The sequence below is a fragment of the Xyrauchen texanus genome, chromosome 29 (assembly GCF_025860055.1).
Source record: "Xyrauchen texanus isolate HMW12.3.18 chromosome 29, RBS_HiC_50CHRs, whole genome shotgun sequence".
Lineage (NCBI taxonomy): Eukaryota > Metazoa > Chordata > Actinopteri > Cypriniformes > Catostomidae > Xyrauchen > Xyrauchen texanus.
In genome coordinates, this window is record NC_068304.1 from 15,299,696 (window position 1) to 15,318,350 (window position 18,655).

The 18,655-nt window shown below is 41.4% G+C and overlaps 1 protein-coding gene across 1 annotated transcript in view; it reads right to left on the minus strand.

Moving 5' to 3' along the window:
- Nucleotides 1–17,426, minus strand: part of LOC127623005 (gigaxonin-like) — a 30,958-nt gene extending 13,532 nt beyond the window's left edge. Inside the window, 2 exon segments of the mRNA XM_052097225.1 lie at nucleotides 10,565–10,724; nucleotides 17,315–17,426. Coding sequence (XP_051953185.1) covers nucleotides 10,565–10,724; nucleotides 17,315–17,426 — 272 coding nt within the window.
- Between the last annotated feature and the right edge of the window lie 1,229 nt (nucleotides 17,427–18,655).

An 18,655-nucleotide genomic window follows, 5' to 3' on the forward strand; every position in this document is an offset into this window, starting at 1 on the left:
CGACAGCTCGCAGTCATGCTAACGCTGAGGGGGAAATTAACCTGGAAAAGATACTCGTTGAGTTAAGAGAATTCAGAAAGGAAAATAATGAAAAACTAGCGGACATCAAGGAGGATTTGAACACTACAAACAAGAGAATCGAAGATGCTGAGAATCGTATCGTGGAAGCCGAGGAACAAATTCAACACACTGGTGAGGTGCTGTCTGAACTGCTGAAACTCCAGGCTCAGCTCGAAGCGAAGTTAACTGATCAAGAAGGCAGGTCGAGGCGAGATAACATTCGAATATACGGAATTCCAGAGGGCAGTGAAAATGGTTCATCGACTATCAAATTTATTGAAGACTTGCTGAAGGATGGGTTGGGGCTTGACCCAACGACGGATCTCCATATTCAGTGGGCTCATAGAGCTTTAGCCCCAAACCAACGGACAATATGAGACCACGCTCCGTTATCGCTAAATTCCTGAGCTCCAAGACGAAAGAAGAGATCTTGGGACAGATGTGGAAAAAAGGAGGGCTGAAATGGAACAATGCAATTACATGTGACCACGATTACCCCCCTGATGTCCTAAAGAAACGAAAAGAATATGCACAAGCAAAATCAGTGCTGAAGGAAAAAAAGATTAGATTCCAAACTCCATATCCAGCGAAACTCCGGGAGTTTTACGAAGGCGAGACAGTGCTCTATAATTCTGCGGAAGAGGCAACAAAGGACATGAAGGACAGAGGCCTTCAGGTGGATATCATCCGACCGCAACAGACGCCACTGGAACGCTGGTCGACGAAAAGGGGGCGAGGAGGGAGTCAATTGGAAACCGATACAACACCGGACTATGTGGAGCGACTGAAAACTTTCAGACGAAAATAATTAGAAAGTGAGCTCGCACACTGACCGGTTCAACGGATGTAACTTTAATGCCAGGAAAATGACGGGACGGCATATGCAGGTCAGGGGATGTGTTTATTTGAATAAACCTTGGCAGAATAAGTTAACTATACGAGAAGAACGGTAGCCCTTTCCAAGTGCTAGTTACTCATAGTTTAATGTTGGGAGACTTTAAAATTGTATCACAAGGTGCCATTATATGACAACGTGCCATCGAGGGCCCTCACTTCAGCTTGCAGGTGTGAGGCTTTTCCCTCAGAGCCAAATTTTCATTCAGGCTCGAATAAGATCCAAAGATTGGGGATCTCTTCTATGGGAGTCACTTTACATGATACATGTTCTTGTTCATGTTTTTGTTTTTTGTTTTACATTGTTCAAAGCCCTGTGGTTCTAAAATGGAAGTTCAGTTGCATTTATGTGTACGAAGGTGTTAATAATAATTATACATAATACATGGTTGGCATAGAGCAAGTGTTTAAATTAGTAACATCTAATATAAATGGAGTCCATAATCCTATTAAGAGAACTAGAATTTTATCAAAATTAAAAAAAGAAAAGGTTCAGGTAGCGTTTTTGCAAGAGACCCATTTAGATCAGGCAGAACACTCTAAATTGGCCCGAAATGGATTTAAATATGTATTTTCATCATCCCATCCTTCTGGTAGAAGGAGGGGAGTGGCTATTTTAATATCAAACAAGCTTAGGTATGACCATCAGACTGAAGTTAAGGATAAAGGATGCTATATTTTAATCAAAGGACAAATTGAAGGGGCTCCAGTTACATTTCTTAATGTTTATGTCCCCCCAGGTAGCAAATTTAAGTTTTATCAAAAAATCTTTGATATGATCTCAATTGAGTCACAAGGAACCTTAATTTGCGGTGGAGACTTTAATATAATTTTCAACTCGAAAATGGATACCTCTACAAAAGAGAAACCGATAACTTCTACAGCAAGGAAATTTAAAGCTCTATTAAGAGATGTAGGATTGATAGACCTTTGGAGGGATTTTTTTCCTAAAGGACGAGATTATACTCACTACTCGTATGCACACTCCAAATACTCGAGAATAGACTATCTATTTCTGTTCAGAAAAGATAGACATAAGATAAACAAATGTAGCATAGGAACAATGGACCTGTCCGATCATGCACCAGTATATGCCTCAGTGAGTCTAAATAAAATTCATAGAAATACATTATGGAGACTAAACTCTAGTATTCTAAATAATGAACAGTTCATAGAACGGATGAAAACTGAAATTAAATACTATCTAGAGGAGAATGACAATGGAGAAGTTTCCCCAGTAGTTCTGTGGGATGCCTGCAAAGCAGTCTTGAGAGGAAAAATAATTGTAGAAACAGCATTAGGTAAGAAATTAAGACAGGAGAAGCTCATTAAACTACAAGTACAACTAAAAGAGCTGGAAAGGGAACATAAAAGTACACAAGCGCATAGACCAGGCTTAATGCAAGAGATTGGAAAAGTAAAAGAAGAAATCACAGAGGTACATAATGCAGAAATAGAAAAGAATCTCACATTTCTGAAACAACGCTATTACGAAGCTGGAAGTAAATCATTAAAACGTCTAGCGTGTAAACTCCGTAAACAACAAGCTGACAACACAATTTATAAAATTAGAGATCCTAAAATGAAAGACTAAATTTAGATTAACAGAAATTCATGAACAATTTGAAATGTTTTATAAAAAATTATATACAGAAAATATATCTAGTCAAGAATCTGATATTAATGCATTTCTGAGTTCATTAAAATTACCCAAATTAACAGAAGAACAAAATGAAAGTTTAATAAAGGACATAACTTCACAAGAACTGTCAACAGAGATCACTAAATTAAAACTAAATAAATCACCAGGCACAGATGGGTTTACAGCTGAATGGTACAAGAAATTCAGGGAACAACTTGTCCCTATTCTCCTTCCAGCCTGTAATGCTACATTTCATGGAAGCGAGATTCCCATTTCATGGAATGAAGCGATTATCTCTCCAATTCCTAAGGAAGGAAAAGATAAATTAGAATGCGCTTCGTATAGGCCCATCTCAGTTTTGAATGTCGATTATAAGTTATACACAGCAATATTGACTAGGAGGATAGAAAAATTACTTCCAGAACTCATCCACAACGATCAGACAGGATTCATTCAACAAAGACAAACACAGGACAACGTTAGACGCACCCTACACATAATGAAACACATTCAAGAGAGTAACATGCCAGCAATGATAGTGAGTCTAGATGCCGAAAAAGCCTTTGATTCGGTCAGATGGGCATACCTATATAGAACACTAGAAATATTTGGTTTTCATGAAAACATTATTAAAGCCATACAATTAATATATTCGAGACCACGAGCCAGAATTAAAGTAAACGGGAGTCTAATTTTTTTAATCTGGAGAGAGGCACAAGACAAGGGTGCCCTCTCTCCCCCCTCCTTTTTGCCCTCTACATTGAACCCCTTAGTCAATGGATACGGCAAAATCATTATAATCATTATTAGCGGGATAAAGATGGGAGAAGATGAACATAAAATATTGCTATTTGCAGATGATGTTATGATATACTTGAGAGACCCGGCAATATCATTTACAACCCTTATGTCAACACTAGATAAATTTAGCACTCTATCAGGATACAGACTAAATGTTAAAAAAACACAAGTCAATAGCTATAATTTTAGTCCATCTGAAGAAATAAGGACCAAATATAGGATAAATTATAATGTAGATGTAATTAAATATCTGGGAATCAACCTGCCAAAAGATACTAACACCCTGCTAGATGTAAATTATAGACATTTAAATAGTAAGCTTCACGCAGATATCCAGAGGTGGAGTGTTATCCCTTTTTTGAATTTGGGGGAGAGAGTGGATATTATTAAAATGAATATGCTCCCGAGGCTTCTATATCTTTTTCAGACACTTCCAGTAAAGGTTTCAGAAGAACAATTTAAACATTGGGATAAATGGATTATGAGGTTTATTTGGGAAGGTAAAAAATCAAGAATTCGATATAAAACACTCCAGATACCTAAAGAAAGAGGTGGCTTAGCCCTCCCCTCCTTAAAAGACTATTACATAGCTGCCCAGTTAAGAGCCATAGTTTGCTGGTGCAATCCAAGCTATAAAGCTAGATGGAAACAAATTGAACTTTTCTTTTTCTCTGAAGTACCAATCCAAGCAGTAATTGCAGATGATAAACTACTAAGAGCCCATATAAGTAAAGAATATCCATGGATTACTACCACACTAGAAATATGGGCCACAATAATTAAAAAATGTGAATTGAAAGACACTTTGAAAATAATTAGATGGTGTGCATATGATACAGAATTTACCCCCAATACTTTAGACGAAGTTTTTAAGAAATGGATTAAGAAAGGAGTTACGTCGTACTATTCTATCACAAACAACAATATTTTCTTAACCTTTCAAGAATTTAAGAATTAGTTTGAAGTGAGTAATCATGATTTATACAGATATTTTCAAATAAGACACCACTTCAACACAACAGTAAATAAAACCAGGAATTGGGAACAAAATGATTTTGTGAAGATACTCTTGTCCACATTTAAGGCTACTACAATTAGTAAGGTTATTTCTAAACTTTATCATTGTCTTCAAAACCATAGACCAGAATCTACCTCCTATATCAGAATTAAATGGGAGAAAGAAGTAAACATCACTATATCAGAAGAGGCTTGGTTAGAAACATGTAAATACCAATGGAAAACGTCTCGGGTTACGACTATAACCCTTGTTCCCTGAGAAGGGAATGAGACACTGCGTCGTTGAAAACGACTCTTTGGGGAATGCTCCTTAGCGTGCGCCTCTGAATTATGAATGAAACTATTCCAATCTTGATTGGTGTTGCGTCATGACGTAACATGTGACGGCATAACCGGATGCATAAAAGTGACGCCGGTACACACACACATTAGCCTAGCGATGAAGCAAGCCGCTCTCAGGCATTGAGGGGCGTGGCAGGACGACGCAGTGTCTCGTTCCCTTCTCAGGGAACAAGGGTTATAGTCATAACCCGAGACGTTCCCTTCCGAGGGAACTTCGCACTGCGTCGTTGAAAACGACTCTTTGGGGAACGAATGCCCACTAGGCCACGCACCGAAAAAAGGCCTGCCCTAGAGTGAAACTGAACTCAGGCACTCAACTAGGACGAGAGCACACGTGCGCCAGGCGTACTAGGGAGGTGCAGACTATAAAACCTGATGAAAGTGTGCGGGGTAGCCCAAACGGCTGCCTCACAGATCTCCTGGAGGGGCACTCCCGATAAGAGAGCCCTAGAGGACGCCATGCCTCTAGTTGAATGAGCCCTTATGGCCAAAGTTGAAGGCAAATTGTGCACCTTGTAGGCCGAGATAATAGCCTGAACAATCCAATTACTAATGGTTTGTTTCGAGGCAGGGAGCCCCTTCTTAGGTGACCCAAAACACACTAACAGTTGGTCCGACCTCCTTCAAGAAGAGGACCTCTCGAGGTAAATGCCCAAAGCTCTGACAGGGCAGAGCAAATGGAGCCTCTCTTCTTCTGCCGACACATGAGGTGGAGGATGAAATGCCTGCAGGACCGTAGACCGTGCCGTGTTAGAAGGCACCTTAGGCACATAGCCAGGTCTCGGGTGCAGAATGGCTTTAACTCCGCCAGGGGCAAACTCCAAGCAAGCTGGTGTTACTGCCAGGGCTTGAAGATCTCCCACCCTCTTTAGAGAGGTAATAGCTAAGAGAAAAGCCATCTTGAACGTCAGGTCCTTGGGCGAAGCCGACTGAAGGGGTCCGAAGGGGGCCAGGGATAACCCTTCGAGAACCACCGCCAGGTCCCAGGCAGGAACCCTGGACCTGGTTGTCGGTCTCATCCTCCATGTACCACGGAGAAAACGAATGACCAGCTGGTGCCTCCCCAGAGGCCCATCACTCAGTGGTGCATGGAAAGCCGAAATGGCAGCCACGTACACCTTAAGTGTGGAAGGGAGAGACCCGCAGAGAAAGCGATTTTGAAGAAACTCCAGAACTGAAGCCACCGGGCAGTTAACTGGATCTAATTCATGTTCTCTACACCAAGTGGAGAACACATTCCACTTGAGGCCATATAATCTCCTAGTAGGCGGAGCCCTAGAGCTAAGTATGGTTTCAACCACCCCGCTGATAGACCAGCATTTAGGTACTGAACCCCCTCAGGGGCCAGACCCACAGTTTCCACAGCTCTGGACGAGGGTGGAAAACTGTGCCCCCTGCCTGAGACAACAGATCCCTCCTCAGAGGAATCTGCCGTGGCGGAGCTATCAGGAGTGAAATTATGTCTGAGAACCATACTCGGGCCGGCCACATCGGGGCAACCAGAAGTAGACTGATGCCCTCTTGGCGGACCCTTTCCAGGACTCCCGGGAGCAGAGCGATCGGGGGAAATGCGTACAGGCGAGGCCTCGGCCAGGATGCTCCCAACACTGGCCCTAGGGACAGGAACCAAGGTTTCTTCCATATTAGCAGAGAACGAAGGCACCTGCGCGTTACTCTGATTATACGAAATGGATTCCCCTTGGGGGAAAACCCCTTGGCTTTCAGCCACCACTGGAGGGGCCTCGTGTAGAAGGCCCAAAGGCATAATGTTGGATGCCACTTCCATGAGGCCCAGCAGTCTTTGAAACTGCTTTACAGTGATGGCCTGGCCTAGCTTTAACCCGGACACCATCGCCAGAACGGACTCGATACGTGCAGGAGACATGCGTGCCTGCATCGTAACCGAGTCCCACACAACACCCAGAAACGTTGTGCACTGGGATGGTTGTAACACACTCTTTTTTGTGTTGAGTCTCAACCCCAAACTTCGAATATGGCCAAGGACGACATCTCGATGCCGAACCGCCATTTCTCGAGACTGGGCCAGAATGAGCCAGTCATCGATATAATTCAGTATGCGGATGCCCTGAAGGCTCAGAAGAGCAGGAGCTGCATCCATACATTTGGTGAATGTGCGGGGAGAGAGTGCTAGGCCGAACGGAAGAACCCGATATTGGTAAGCTTCACCCCCGAAAGCGAACCTCAGGAACCTCCTGTGACATGGAAGGATGGGTACATGAAAATAGGCGTCTTTTATATCTATCGTGACAAACCAGTCCTCAGATCTGATCTGACTCACGATGACAGGAATGGTAAGCATTTTGAACCTGAACCTCCTCAAAGGCCGGTTCAAAACTCTGAGATCTAAAATCGGCCTCAACCCCCCATCCTTTTTTGGAACTATAAAGTACCGGCTGTAAAGACCGGACTCCCTGTCTGAATGAGGAACACGTTCTATGGCCTCCTTCAGCAGCAGAGATTGCACTTCTTGTTCCATCACCTGAGCCTGCTCCGGAACCACTGTAGTCTGCACCACCCCAGAGAATTTGGGGGTACAGACTGCCCGAACTGCAGTCTGTACCCTGATTTTATTATACGCAGGACCCATGCAGATATGTTGGGAAGATGATTCCATGCCTCTACAAAATCTACTAAGGGAACCAGCCTCTCGAGGCTGATCTCGGGTGTTTTTCAAGCACTGTTCTCGACCTCCTGAAGCGAAAGACCGGCAGGATTAGTCGATACGGTTTCTGTGACCACCATTGATGCTTGTTTTTTATTTTTTGACACGAACGGCACGGTGTGCGTTCGCTGGAAATTGATGTGGCCCGAAGCGTCAGAGACGGCGGGAACCGACACCGATTTCCTGAGGACTCCGCTGTGAGAGCAACTGCTCTGCAGCGGGGGGGGGGGGGGACAGCCCTCCGAGGTTCTACCACCTCGGTAGGACCTCTTTCCCGAAGCTTCAACTAAGGGAACCAGCCTCTCAAGGCTGGTCTCAGGTGTTTTTCGAGCACTGTTCCCGACTTCCTGAAGCGAGAGACCGGCAGGATTTAGTCGATACGGTTCTTGTGACCACAATTGATGCTTGTTGTTTTTTTATATTTGTTTTTTTTTTGACACGAACGGCACGGTGTGCGTTCAGCTGGAAATTGATGTGGCCCGAGCGTCAGAGACGGCGGAAACCAACACCGATTGTGTGCCGCCATGTAAGCCCTACTTATTAAAGCAGATGTATCTCTGCAGGGCTTACTAGGCAGCGCTGGGGTTTTAGCCCATATCCCGTGCCCCCAAATCATCGTCTGTAATCAAACACTGGGGCTGGAGATACGGGACGAATGCGGTTTACCCCACGATCTCGTTTTAGATATCTTTGTGGAGATCGGGGAAAACGGCAAACCCCGGCGCTGAGGTTGTGATCTGTGCCGCAGGAAACGCACGTCTAATTTGCTTTCAACTTGCGTTCCCTGCTCATTTTGTGGCCAGCTGATATTCAGTCTGGCCACGGCACGCGTCACAACCTCAATCAGCTCCTCATAAGCTTGGCCAAAAACTGGCGTGCTTGGCTCACGGTCGTCCGCATCGATGCTGAGCATATCCACTTCCTCGGAAGCAGTGAGGTCAAGCATCGGGACCTGATCATGGGCAGAAGAAGCCGCGACGCGGGCTTCTGCACCACTCACAGTAGGCTCGGGATCCTCAAACGAAGAATGAGAAAGTGCCGCAGCAGTCTCATTCTCATCTGCAAAATCCCGCTGCGAACCCCGCGATCTCAATCGCCGCGCTGCCTCAACAGACGCGGGACCAAAACCATGGGGAACGCGAGCCTGACCGTGCTCATCAAAGCACGCCAACCGGGAGCGCAGCATTCTCATGGGTAGTGCTTCACAACTTTCACAGGCAGATCCCTCGAGAGCTGCCTGTGTGCTGCGCTCCCAAACAGTTCACACATAAAGCGTGCGTGTCCTTACCCGTAATGAAACGAGGGCAGGGGCGCACGCACTTCTTGAACTGTTCGGTGGCCATAATATTTTTAAATCAGACAAACAACACCAAATAAGACAAACAATTTCAACATAGAGCGCTTGCTGAAGAGCGAAAGCTAATGTGTGTGTGTACCGGCGTCACTTTTATGCATCCGGTTATGCCGTCACATGTTACGTCATGACGCAACACCAATCAAGATTGGAATAGTTTCATTCATAATTCAGAGGCGCACGCTAAGGAGCGTTCCCCAAGAGTCGTTTTCAACGACGCAGTGCGAGTTCCCTCGGAAGGGAACTATGGGCTCCCATCAATGGAGGCTATTCGCCTGGAAAAATATAAGTAGATTTTTTATTTCACCTGCTCAAAAGAGCCATAGTGAAGTAGGATCAGGATGTTGGAGACACTGTAATTCAGAAGTAGCAAATCATCACCACCACATATTCTGGGCGTGTCCAGTCATTCCCTTATTTTGGAAGGATGTTCACAGGACTGTAGAGGCTATATTAAGGATGAAAATTCCATTCCAATGGTATACCTTCTTTCTGGGAAATCTGGATTTACAAGAAACCGGTTATATATACCTATGGAGAATATTCCTGGTGGCAGCTAAAAAGGCTCTTACCCGTAAATGGCTTCAACCTACCTCACCCACTATAGAAGACTGGAAAGCAATTGTTAGTGAAATATATAGGATGAAAATCCTTACCTTTTCTTTGAGATTAAAAAAACAAAAAGGGGCTCTGTTATGGAAGAGATGGAAGGAATTTGTAGGAAATTGAGTAATTATATAACAGATGAAAACATAGATTATTATTGGAAATAAAACACTAATGATGCAAAGGTGCCACTAGACTGCACTGTACCCCATTTTTGTTTGTTTTTTTTCTGTTTGTTATTGTGTTCTTTTTGTTCTGTTTTTATATTATACAGGATTCGACATTTATGTATGTGTTTATATATGTATTCTTTTGTTTGTAATTAAAAAAAATACAATAAAAAAATAAAATAAATGGAATGCAGGTGCACAGCTACAAGTTGAAATGATGATTAGTGTGTTTGACCAGATAAAAACCCAATTTGGGTCGAAACGTTGTCAATAAACTGGAACGTTTTGCAGTGTGCCAGCGTCTCTACTCATTTCTATGTACACACAAAAGAGAAATACCCCCCAAACAAACACCTTAGCAGAACAAAAACGTCAAGGCATTTTGTCATACTTTATAGCTGAAATAAAAAAGCCTGTTCACCAGAAAGTATAAAGTATCTTTTAAAGGTCTGGAATATAAAGTAGAACAAAAATGTTAAGAAATTTGACCAACACTTTGGTGTACAAGGTTGATTACACTGAGTATTCTGCTTACAAAATGGTCACTGAATAATGCTACTTTTGCAAAAGCAAGAATAGCAAAATGTTATAAAAATGCTGGACTTTTCCATAGCAAAATGGGTGTTTGAGCAAAGGTGGTTGTGTATCCACTCCACTCTGTCCCTGCTAGACACTGACTGCTGCAAGTACATTTGGATTATTAATAGTTCTGTTTCCAGATCACAAAAGCAACACAGATGGAACAAAGGACAGAAACTAAAATCTCTAAATGTATTCGGGTGTGTCACTGAAAGTAGCTCACACTTTTTAAAAAGTACTAACTTACAGAAACAGGCAAGGAGAGGCTGTTTGATACACCCACATAACACATTGCTCAAGGGTCTGCAACATGTCTGAACAATCACACCAGTTCTACATCTGATTTCTGCCCCAAAACACGTCAAGGCTCGTTACATGTAAAAAACATTAAAATGTTACAGGTTACTCACTCATACCTTATGTATGGACTAGCAGCAGCCAGAATGTTCTTCTGTACAGGGATCTCTTCTCCTTCCAAAACCAGCACTGCATCTTGATAACAATCATATTGCCTGAAAGACAGAAGGGCCCTTAGCAGCTTTTGGGAGTGTTGAGGGTCCGACACCACTGATCCAGCTCAGGTCAGGTCAGGTCCAGGTCCAGGTCCAGGTCCAGGTCCAGGTCCAGCTCTTTTAGGATATGACATGCTGTTGGAACAATCCAGACAGAACTGTGGACAACGATATGCAAAACAGTTCAGACTTGACTTATATAAACATGAATCCTACTTTAAAGCATTTAAACTCACTTCTGCTGTTATTGCAGCAATGAACTTGAATTGAACTTGCTCTTGATGCTAGTTGTTATGTCAGCTGGTCATAATTAGTGTCTGTTTCAGCCCAGCGTTTCACACCCTACACTGCAGAAATGACGCTACATGACGTCACCCGGAAAAGCCTTTTAGTTTTTCAGAATAAAAGCAGTATTTTCAAAATAAATGGATTCAGTTAAATCTATAGGATTTTTTAAGAGTAATAACAATAAGCTAAATATTATATTATATTATTATATTTTATAGAATACTTTTTATATATATATAAAAAATTATATTAGCCACAAAAATGTGTTTTTGTTCTTTGTTCTTTTGATTCAACTAAATCCAATACAAGGCAATTTAATTTTATTTTAAAGAGCTTTTTACAAAACAAATCGTTCCAAATTCTAAGCAGCCATTACAAAGAACACAATATGAACCCCAGTGGGCAAACCAAGGGTGACTGTAGCACATAAAATCTCCCTCAGCAACATTACACACATAATAACATTATAGTATTTATAGTGAGTTTGTTAAGCTATTGACATAGCAATAAAGAGTATTTCTGTGTAAAATAAATACTCGTACAGTAACAAAGAAAAAAATACGAAATCTTAATATAGTATTATACAAATTAGAAATACTGCACAAGGGGAACATTCTGCAAGTAACTATACACATGGGCTTTACCTTAAGGGAAATGTCAAAAGTTGATTCATTCAAGGTTTACAATTTAATGAAACATTTATAGGACAGTAAATCCCTATGTTGCTTATTCATTAAATGTATCATCAATCACGGGTTCCTGTCAGGACATTATAAGAAGGTTTGTCAGGATGTTTATGCATGGAAAGAAAAGGTGAAATTAAGCTTATACACTGACTGTGCAAGAAAGAAACTGAGGGCAGATTTTGATTTATGAGGACTGCTGACCTCAGAGATGTGAATGAGTGTGACGAGATTGGGGATTGAATTAATCTTTCATGAGGAGAGAGCTATGTGGTGATTTAACATCCATTTGTGGCACTCATCAGCTGTGCCAATTATTTTAGAGAGGCCAAAGCTATTCCTGTTAATTCCAGTGATTCATGCGTATTTTAAAGGAATATAAAGAGAAGATTTTAATTAGAGTCTGTTGGATATACCCTTTACCAAGTATAAAACCTTTTACAGTGTATTAAATTGGCCCAGGTCTTCAGAATCTTGGCATGGACTTTGGACTAGCACAGGGGCTAGAAACACTCCCACCACCAGATGGCACTCATAGAACACACATTTTTGATTGGTTAACTGTCAATTGGATAATGAAAGTTTCTGAAATAAAAAAAAAGATGACCAAATTTACAGGATGCTATTTATCTTTTAAAAGTTTGTGCGTGTGTTTGTTTGGTGATCCATCTTTTAAAGTGTGTCTTTGATGCCACATTCTACATTCAGAACCACAAAGTACCTTGTTTGTCCCTATTGATTTGTGTGTGTGTGTGTGTGTGTGTGTGTGTGTGTGTGGTGTGTGTGTGTCTGTTTTAAGCCTTAACTATTCAACAATATCTGTTATATTGATAAATTAAATCTAGATATCTCAAAGACACACCACCAAATCATACTGTAACCAGACTTCCCAATATGCTACTTACCCAATTTCCATTCTCTTGGAGTGATCAATTAACAGTCAAATTATAAAAGTAAAGGAATGGGAATTGCAAAAGGAACAAGAGTAGATAATAGAAGAAACAGTGATGGCTTTTGATGCCCAAAAGGATGCAGTCATTAAAAAGGGCATAACCACAAACCCAATACTTCCCCATGTCAAAGGGCACTAAGTAAACTCTCCACCCTGCCTGTGGCTTTCAAGAACCAGTTTTATTTAAGTCACCGTGTTCCACGTTATATGTTCCCTGACAATATTTCAGCAGGTCGTCTGTGCAGTATTTTCTGTCTGCCGCTAAGAATCAGAAATAGCGAAGTCATTTTTCCCCCTCATTTTAACAAGTTTTACTTCTAAAAAAATGTATATGTTGTTTCCATATGTATAAAATCATAACCACTCATGTGAGATGAAGATTTCAGTCATATCAGCAACCTTATATAACCTCTTTTATTCTACATGGGGAAGGGCTGTGTTAGCATCACATGGCCAGCTGAATACTACTTACTTAATCTCAGTAACTACCTTGTTAATGGACACTTTTATTCATGGATTAAATTAATCCTGGTTCACTGTGTATAGTGAATTTCTGCAATGGCATTGGTCACTGAAATCTACTATGTTTGAATGATCCAGGCCTCTAGGGGCAGTGTAAGCCACTTCAACATACTTCTAAAAATGTCTTCATTTGGATGGCTTGTTCATGAACGGAATAGCTAGGAGTTGATTCTTCTCACTCTATGAAACAGTAAATTAACAAATTTCTTCAGAATACAAAGAAAAATATGCACTGGATGAAGTTGAATATTTATCTCAAACTTTGCTCAAAGCAATGAAACCAGAAATGGCAGATGTGTTTGCCAGCAATGAGACACCTGAGAACAATGAGAACAACTCTATACTACAGGTAAAACATTTCCCAACCGAAAGAGCATCAAATCATACAGGAGTATAAAAGTTACATATTACAATGGCTTGATATGTATCATGGTAGAATGGTATTCTTAGGAGTCCTTAGAATACAAAGAAAATACCATGTAAAATGGTAATAATTCAGTATATGCATCAAAGTACCATGGTACAACTTTTTTACATTTCATTTAAAGAAAAATATAGCTTCAATGTAGCAAGCTACTTTTTCCATGAAGCTTGTAGTTTACATAACTAGCTACCCTTGGTAAGCTTTAATATTAACATTTCTGTAGAGTAGGTCCAATACTGGACAGGCCCTAATATGTCTTATTTTCTCTAATATGCGGCCTAATTTTATTGGAAAAGAAACATATGAGTGGTTGGCTTTGTGAAATAAAAGCCCTAATGTCTACCATGTTATTGATATTAGACTGCAGAAGTTTGGTGCACTGCAGATGCTGGCTGTTTCATTGGCATTAAAAAGATGTGGGGAAGGATTTAGAAAAACATATGTGTGTGTGTGTGCATGTGTGTGCAAGTGTATTCTGTAGTTATAGGGTATTTCTTTGTATTTTCCTATATGCTTTTATTTAAACATTTGAATAGTTTTATATTCAACATGACATCACAAACAGCACCATGCCATTCCTCAAATTGATATCCAGCACCTCACACCTGGCTTTAGCTGTAATTCCTTTTCACTGAACTGTTTATGAAATTCTGCAGCAAGCACACAAAAAAAGTTATTAGAGGCACTTCATATGGAATCTGATCAAGGATGTAACCACTTATTGCCCCCTTCAAAGTCTATGGTGGTTACGGCCCTGAATCTGATTTGCATCTTTATGAGTGGCTAATTATTTTTCAAGTGCTATTGTTGTTGGCCTGCTTCCTTCCCATTTCAAAACAAAACAAATTAATGGTAAAGTAAAGTGAAGGCAAGGTCAGTAATCCTTTGAGTGTAGTCAGTGTACTGTGTGGACTAATTTCCCTTTGTTCAGCCTCAAAGACAGAATACATGTTTGATCATTTATTCTGTAAATTCTGACAAAACTGAGGTACTCGTTTTTGGACCCAAAACCTCTAAAAATAAGCCTCTAAATTATCATTTGACTCTTGATGGATGTACTGTTACAACGTCTTCAACAGCGAAGAACTTGGGTGTTATATTTGATACCAATCTGTCATTTGAAAATCACATTTCCAATGTTTGTAAAACCGCATTCTTCCACCTAAGAAATGTTACTAAGTTAAGACACATGCTGATGCCGAAAAATGTATTAATGCGTTCATGACCTCAACATTAGATTATTGTAATGCATTACTGGGCGGATGTCCAGCAAGTTCAAAATGCAGCAGCCAGAGTGCTGTCTAGCACCAAGAAATATGATCATTTTAGCCCCATTTTATCGTCATTACATTGGCTACCTGTTAAACTTTGTATTAATTTTTAAATTCTTTGAATAGTCTAACACCACAGTACTTAAGTGACCTTCTACCACACTATATTCCATCACGTTCATTACGATCGCAAAACTGTGGCCAGTTAATAGCTCCTAGAATATCAAAATCCACAAAAGGAGGTAGATCCTTTGCCTATTTGGCTCCTAAACTATGGAACAGTCTCCCTTACACTGTTCGAGATGCAGACACACTCACTGAGTTAAAGTCTAGACTAAAGACTCATCTATTTAGCCAGGTATACACCTCATCTATTCTTCCCCACACAATTAGGCTGCTTTAGTTAGGTCTGCTGAAACCTGAACCATTGATCATAATCTATAACTCTGCAAAATATTTTATGGCATCTACGCTAATATTATCTATTTGTTTCCATGTCTCAACCTCGGGACTCCTATCTCGAGGTCACCAGAACCGGCCTGATCCAGCTCCACTCCTGCTTGGTATCGGACTCCACTTCTACGTATCTCTGAGTGATGATGACAAAATGCAGCCGGTGCCAGCCAAACATCAATTCAGTCTATTACGATGGACCTCAGAGGATGACCTGATGCCAACTCCAACCATAAGACATGGGATAATTCATATGCCATTGGCTGAACCTTGGATTTAGGATAGACCTTACCAAAATTACCGGCTGGTTGAACTGCGAAGCTCTTCACTGATCTCGACCTGCATTACCTTGGTCTAATGATGGACTACACTCCTAAAATGGAATACATAGACAATCATGTGATGAGGAGGAGGGCGGGGCCGGGCTGTGAGTATGCACGGCCCAGACCCCAATCGGGCTAATCAGCCGAGGAGAGGGATAAAGGTGAGCTGGATGCGGCAGTTCAGGAGAGAGAGAGCCACACGCAGCTGCCTTGTGTGTGTTTGTGTTTTGTGTCTTTTTGTTTAAGTTTTCATAAAATTTTACTTTGATGCTTCGTCCTGGTTCCCACCTCCTCCTTGCCCATTTTAAATCTTGTTTCATTGGAGCCGAAACCCAGGAGGGAGGAGGGATGCACTGTCGTGGAGTCCTCGCCACTGCCATCCGCCCAAAGGAGCAGCCACGGCCGTCCGGTGGTGCATAGAGGAGTCGCCCTGGCCACCTGTTTGCGGAGGATTGGATGCCGTCCATGAGTGGAGGAGGGGCTGTCATCCGTCAGAGAGTGGAGGGGCGTGGGTCCGGTCCACCCAAAGAGGAGTGGCTGTTGTCCGCCAGAGAGTGGAGGAGTGGTCAAGGAATGTCTGGGAACCGGCGAGCAATTTTTTCTCTCTCTCTCCTCTCTCTCTCTCTCACTGTCGATCTGCCTCGATCTTTCCCTCTCCCCTTTTCCCTCCCCTTGTCTCCCTCTCGGGTCCCGAGAGGTAGGGAAAGCCTGCCGGCAGGCGCGGCTGGAAGTGCAATGGGGAGATGTACATAATGCTGGGGGTCCCCAGCCTGAGGCAAAGGAGGGAGGAGTGTGACAAGGAGGAGGGTGGGGCTGGGCCAGCCCCCAATCGGACTAATCAGCCGAGGAGAGGGATAAAGCCGAGCCAGATGCAGCAGTTTGGGAGAGAGAGTGAGCCACATGCTGCTGCTGTGTGTGTTTGTGTTTTGTGTCTTTTTGTTTAAGTTTTCATTAAAATATTACTTTGATGCTTCGTCCGGTTCCTGCCTCCTCTTTAACCACTTTAAACCGTGTTACATATAAATAAATCGCCAGCAAAAGCCTTCATCAGCCAACTAACAAAGGACAATGCATCTACAGTATATGAACTTCTGCAGTTAATCCAGGATTACTAATTTTAAACCATGACTTGCACTGCACATAAATGAGTAATATTGGCATTAAATTAATGATATTAGTCAGAGGGGAACTGGCCCTCACAGTGAGTCTGGTTTCTCCCAAGGTTATTTTTCTCCATTAACCAACAACATCTTATGGAGTTTTGTGTTCCTTGCCACAGTCGCCTTCGGCTTGCTGACAGGGCTTCTAAATACAATTTATTATTTAATTATTTGTATACACACTTCATAATTGTATTTAATCAAACTACACAATGATGGCTCGAAGACTTTATAGATATTACAGTTTCATTTTCTTTTAATGCATGCTTTTCTGTAAAGCTGCTTTGAAACAATGTGTGTTGTGAAAGTTGCTATTCAAATAAAAATTACTTGACATAATTAGCTGTGCCTGGGCTGTCCAGAGTTTCCAAAATGGTGGACAGACTGACAGAATGGGAGCAACCTGAAGACGGAGGCCCAACTGAGTACACTTTATGCATTAGTCTATTAAGCTCTCTTTGTCATCTCTAACAATCACTCATGATGAATGCATGAGTAAAGGTGACCCTATAAGTTCCAGATCAGACAAGAGAAAGAGCAAATTTAGATCTTTACATTTGCATCCTTTTATATCTCACCATATTTTTCCATGTCCCCTCTCTTATTAGGCATTAATGGGTTTTCGATGGAGTTCAGAATACTCTGACTCGTCAGGCTCCACTGGCCATAACCAGCAGAATTAATTACCATCTTTGTGGGAGCCCATTCCATATCTAAAAATAATTCACCATTTCCTTTTGTTCTTTAATTAGACAGGGAAGTTTTAAACATCCCAAATGAAATTGCCTGACAAAAGAGGGATGTGATTTGTGAATGGGTGTTCAGGGGAGACTGTGGGTATTTGGAATCTTCTTTTCTTTTTTTTTTTCTTTCTGCAATGATTACTACTGGAAACTTAAAATACTTTTACTTAAAACAGTCCCTGTGACTATCGGGATTACAGTGAATCACAAACAAATTAGCAGTTATGAAGGCAGTTTTATTCCTTAGATTGGTCAGTGCATTGTATAAAATACAAAGTATTATAAAACAGATAGTTCTGACTCTAAATTCTGATTGGACAAACCTCATTCTAAAATTATTTTATTTGCAATGTTTATCATTTGAATTTCCCAAAAGGGGCCAGAAGGGTGGCACCGGGTGAATGAGCTTTGCCACACCATCTTGGACCCCATTCCCAATCGCTTATTCCGTACGTGTCGATCATGGCCCATAACATTCTGCCCATGTTTGGGAGTACACAGCATTCTGCCCTAGTAGACAAATCCCTCACAAATGTTTTTTTGAATTATTTAATTTTCAGAAAAACATAGTTTAGTATGTTTAAGTGAATTGAATTATGGGGACACTAGAAATTCCATCATAAACCACATTTATAGCATAATCCCCTTGTAATTACCAGTTTGTAACCTCAAACAAAGGTACTTGTAACGCACGCACACACACACACACACACACACACACACACACACACACACACACAAAAAGAAAAATCCTTGCTTGGGCCAACATGGAACATCTTAAACAATTCTTCAAACACAAAGTCATAAAAATAATTATTCTTAACACTAAAGTTCACACAAGAACTTCACAGGTAAACAAGAGAAAGAATTATAGAAAAACAGAAAATGACAATAACAAAAATCACAAAAGAGCAGCTGAGTCCACTTGCATCTGCTTGCAACACACACACCATTTGGTACTGGACAGGCAGGCAGACACACGCTTCCGAGTTATGCCTGCACTGGTATGTAGCAAAGGACACACAATCATTTACACACACTATAATCGCAGCTTCCCATATTAATTCCATACTTACAGTGCCAGAATCCCACAAGCAAATAAACTAGACTCTGTCAAACAGACATTCAACTCCTGCTGCAAAAGATAGACTAGTGTTACAAACACAAATTGGACTA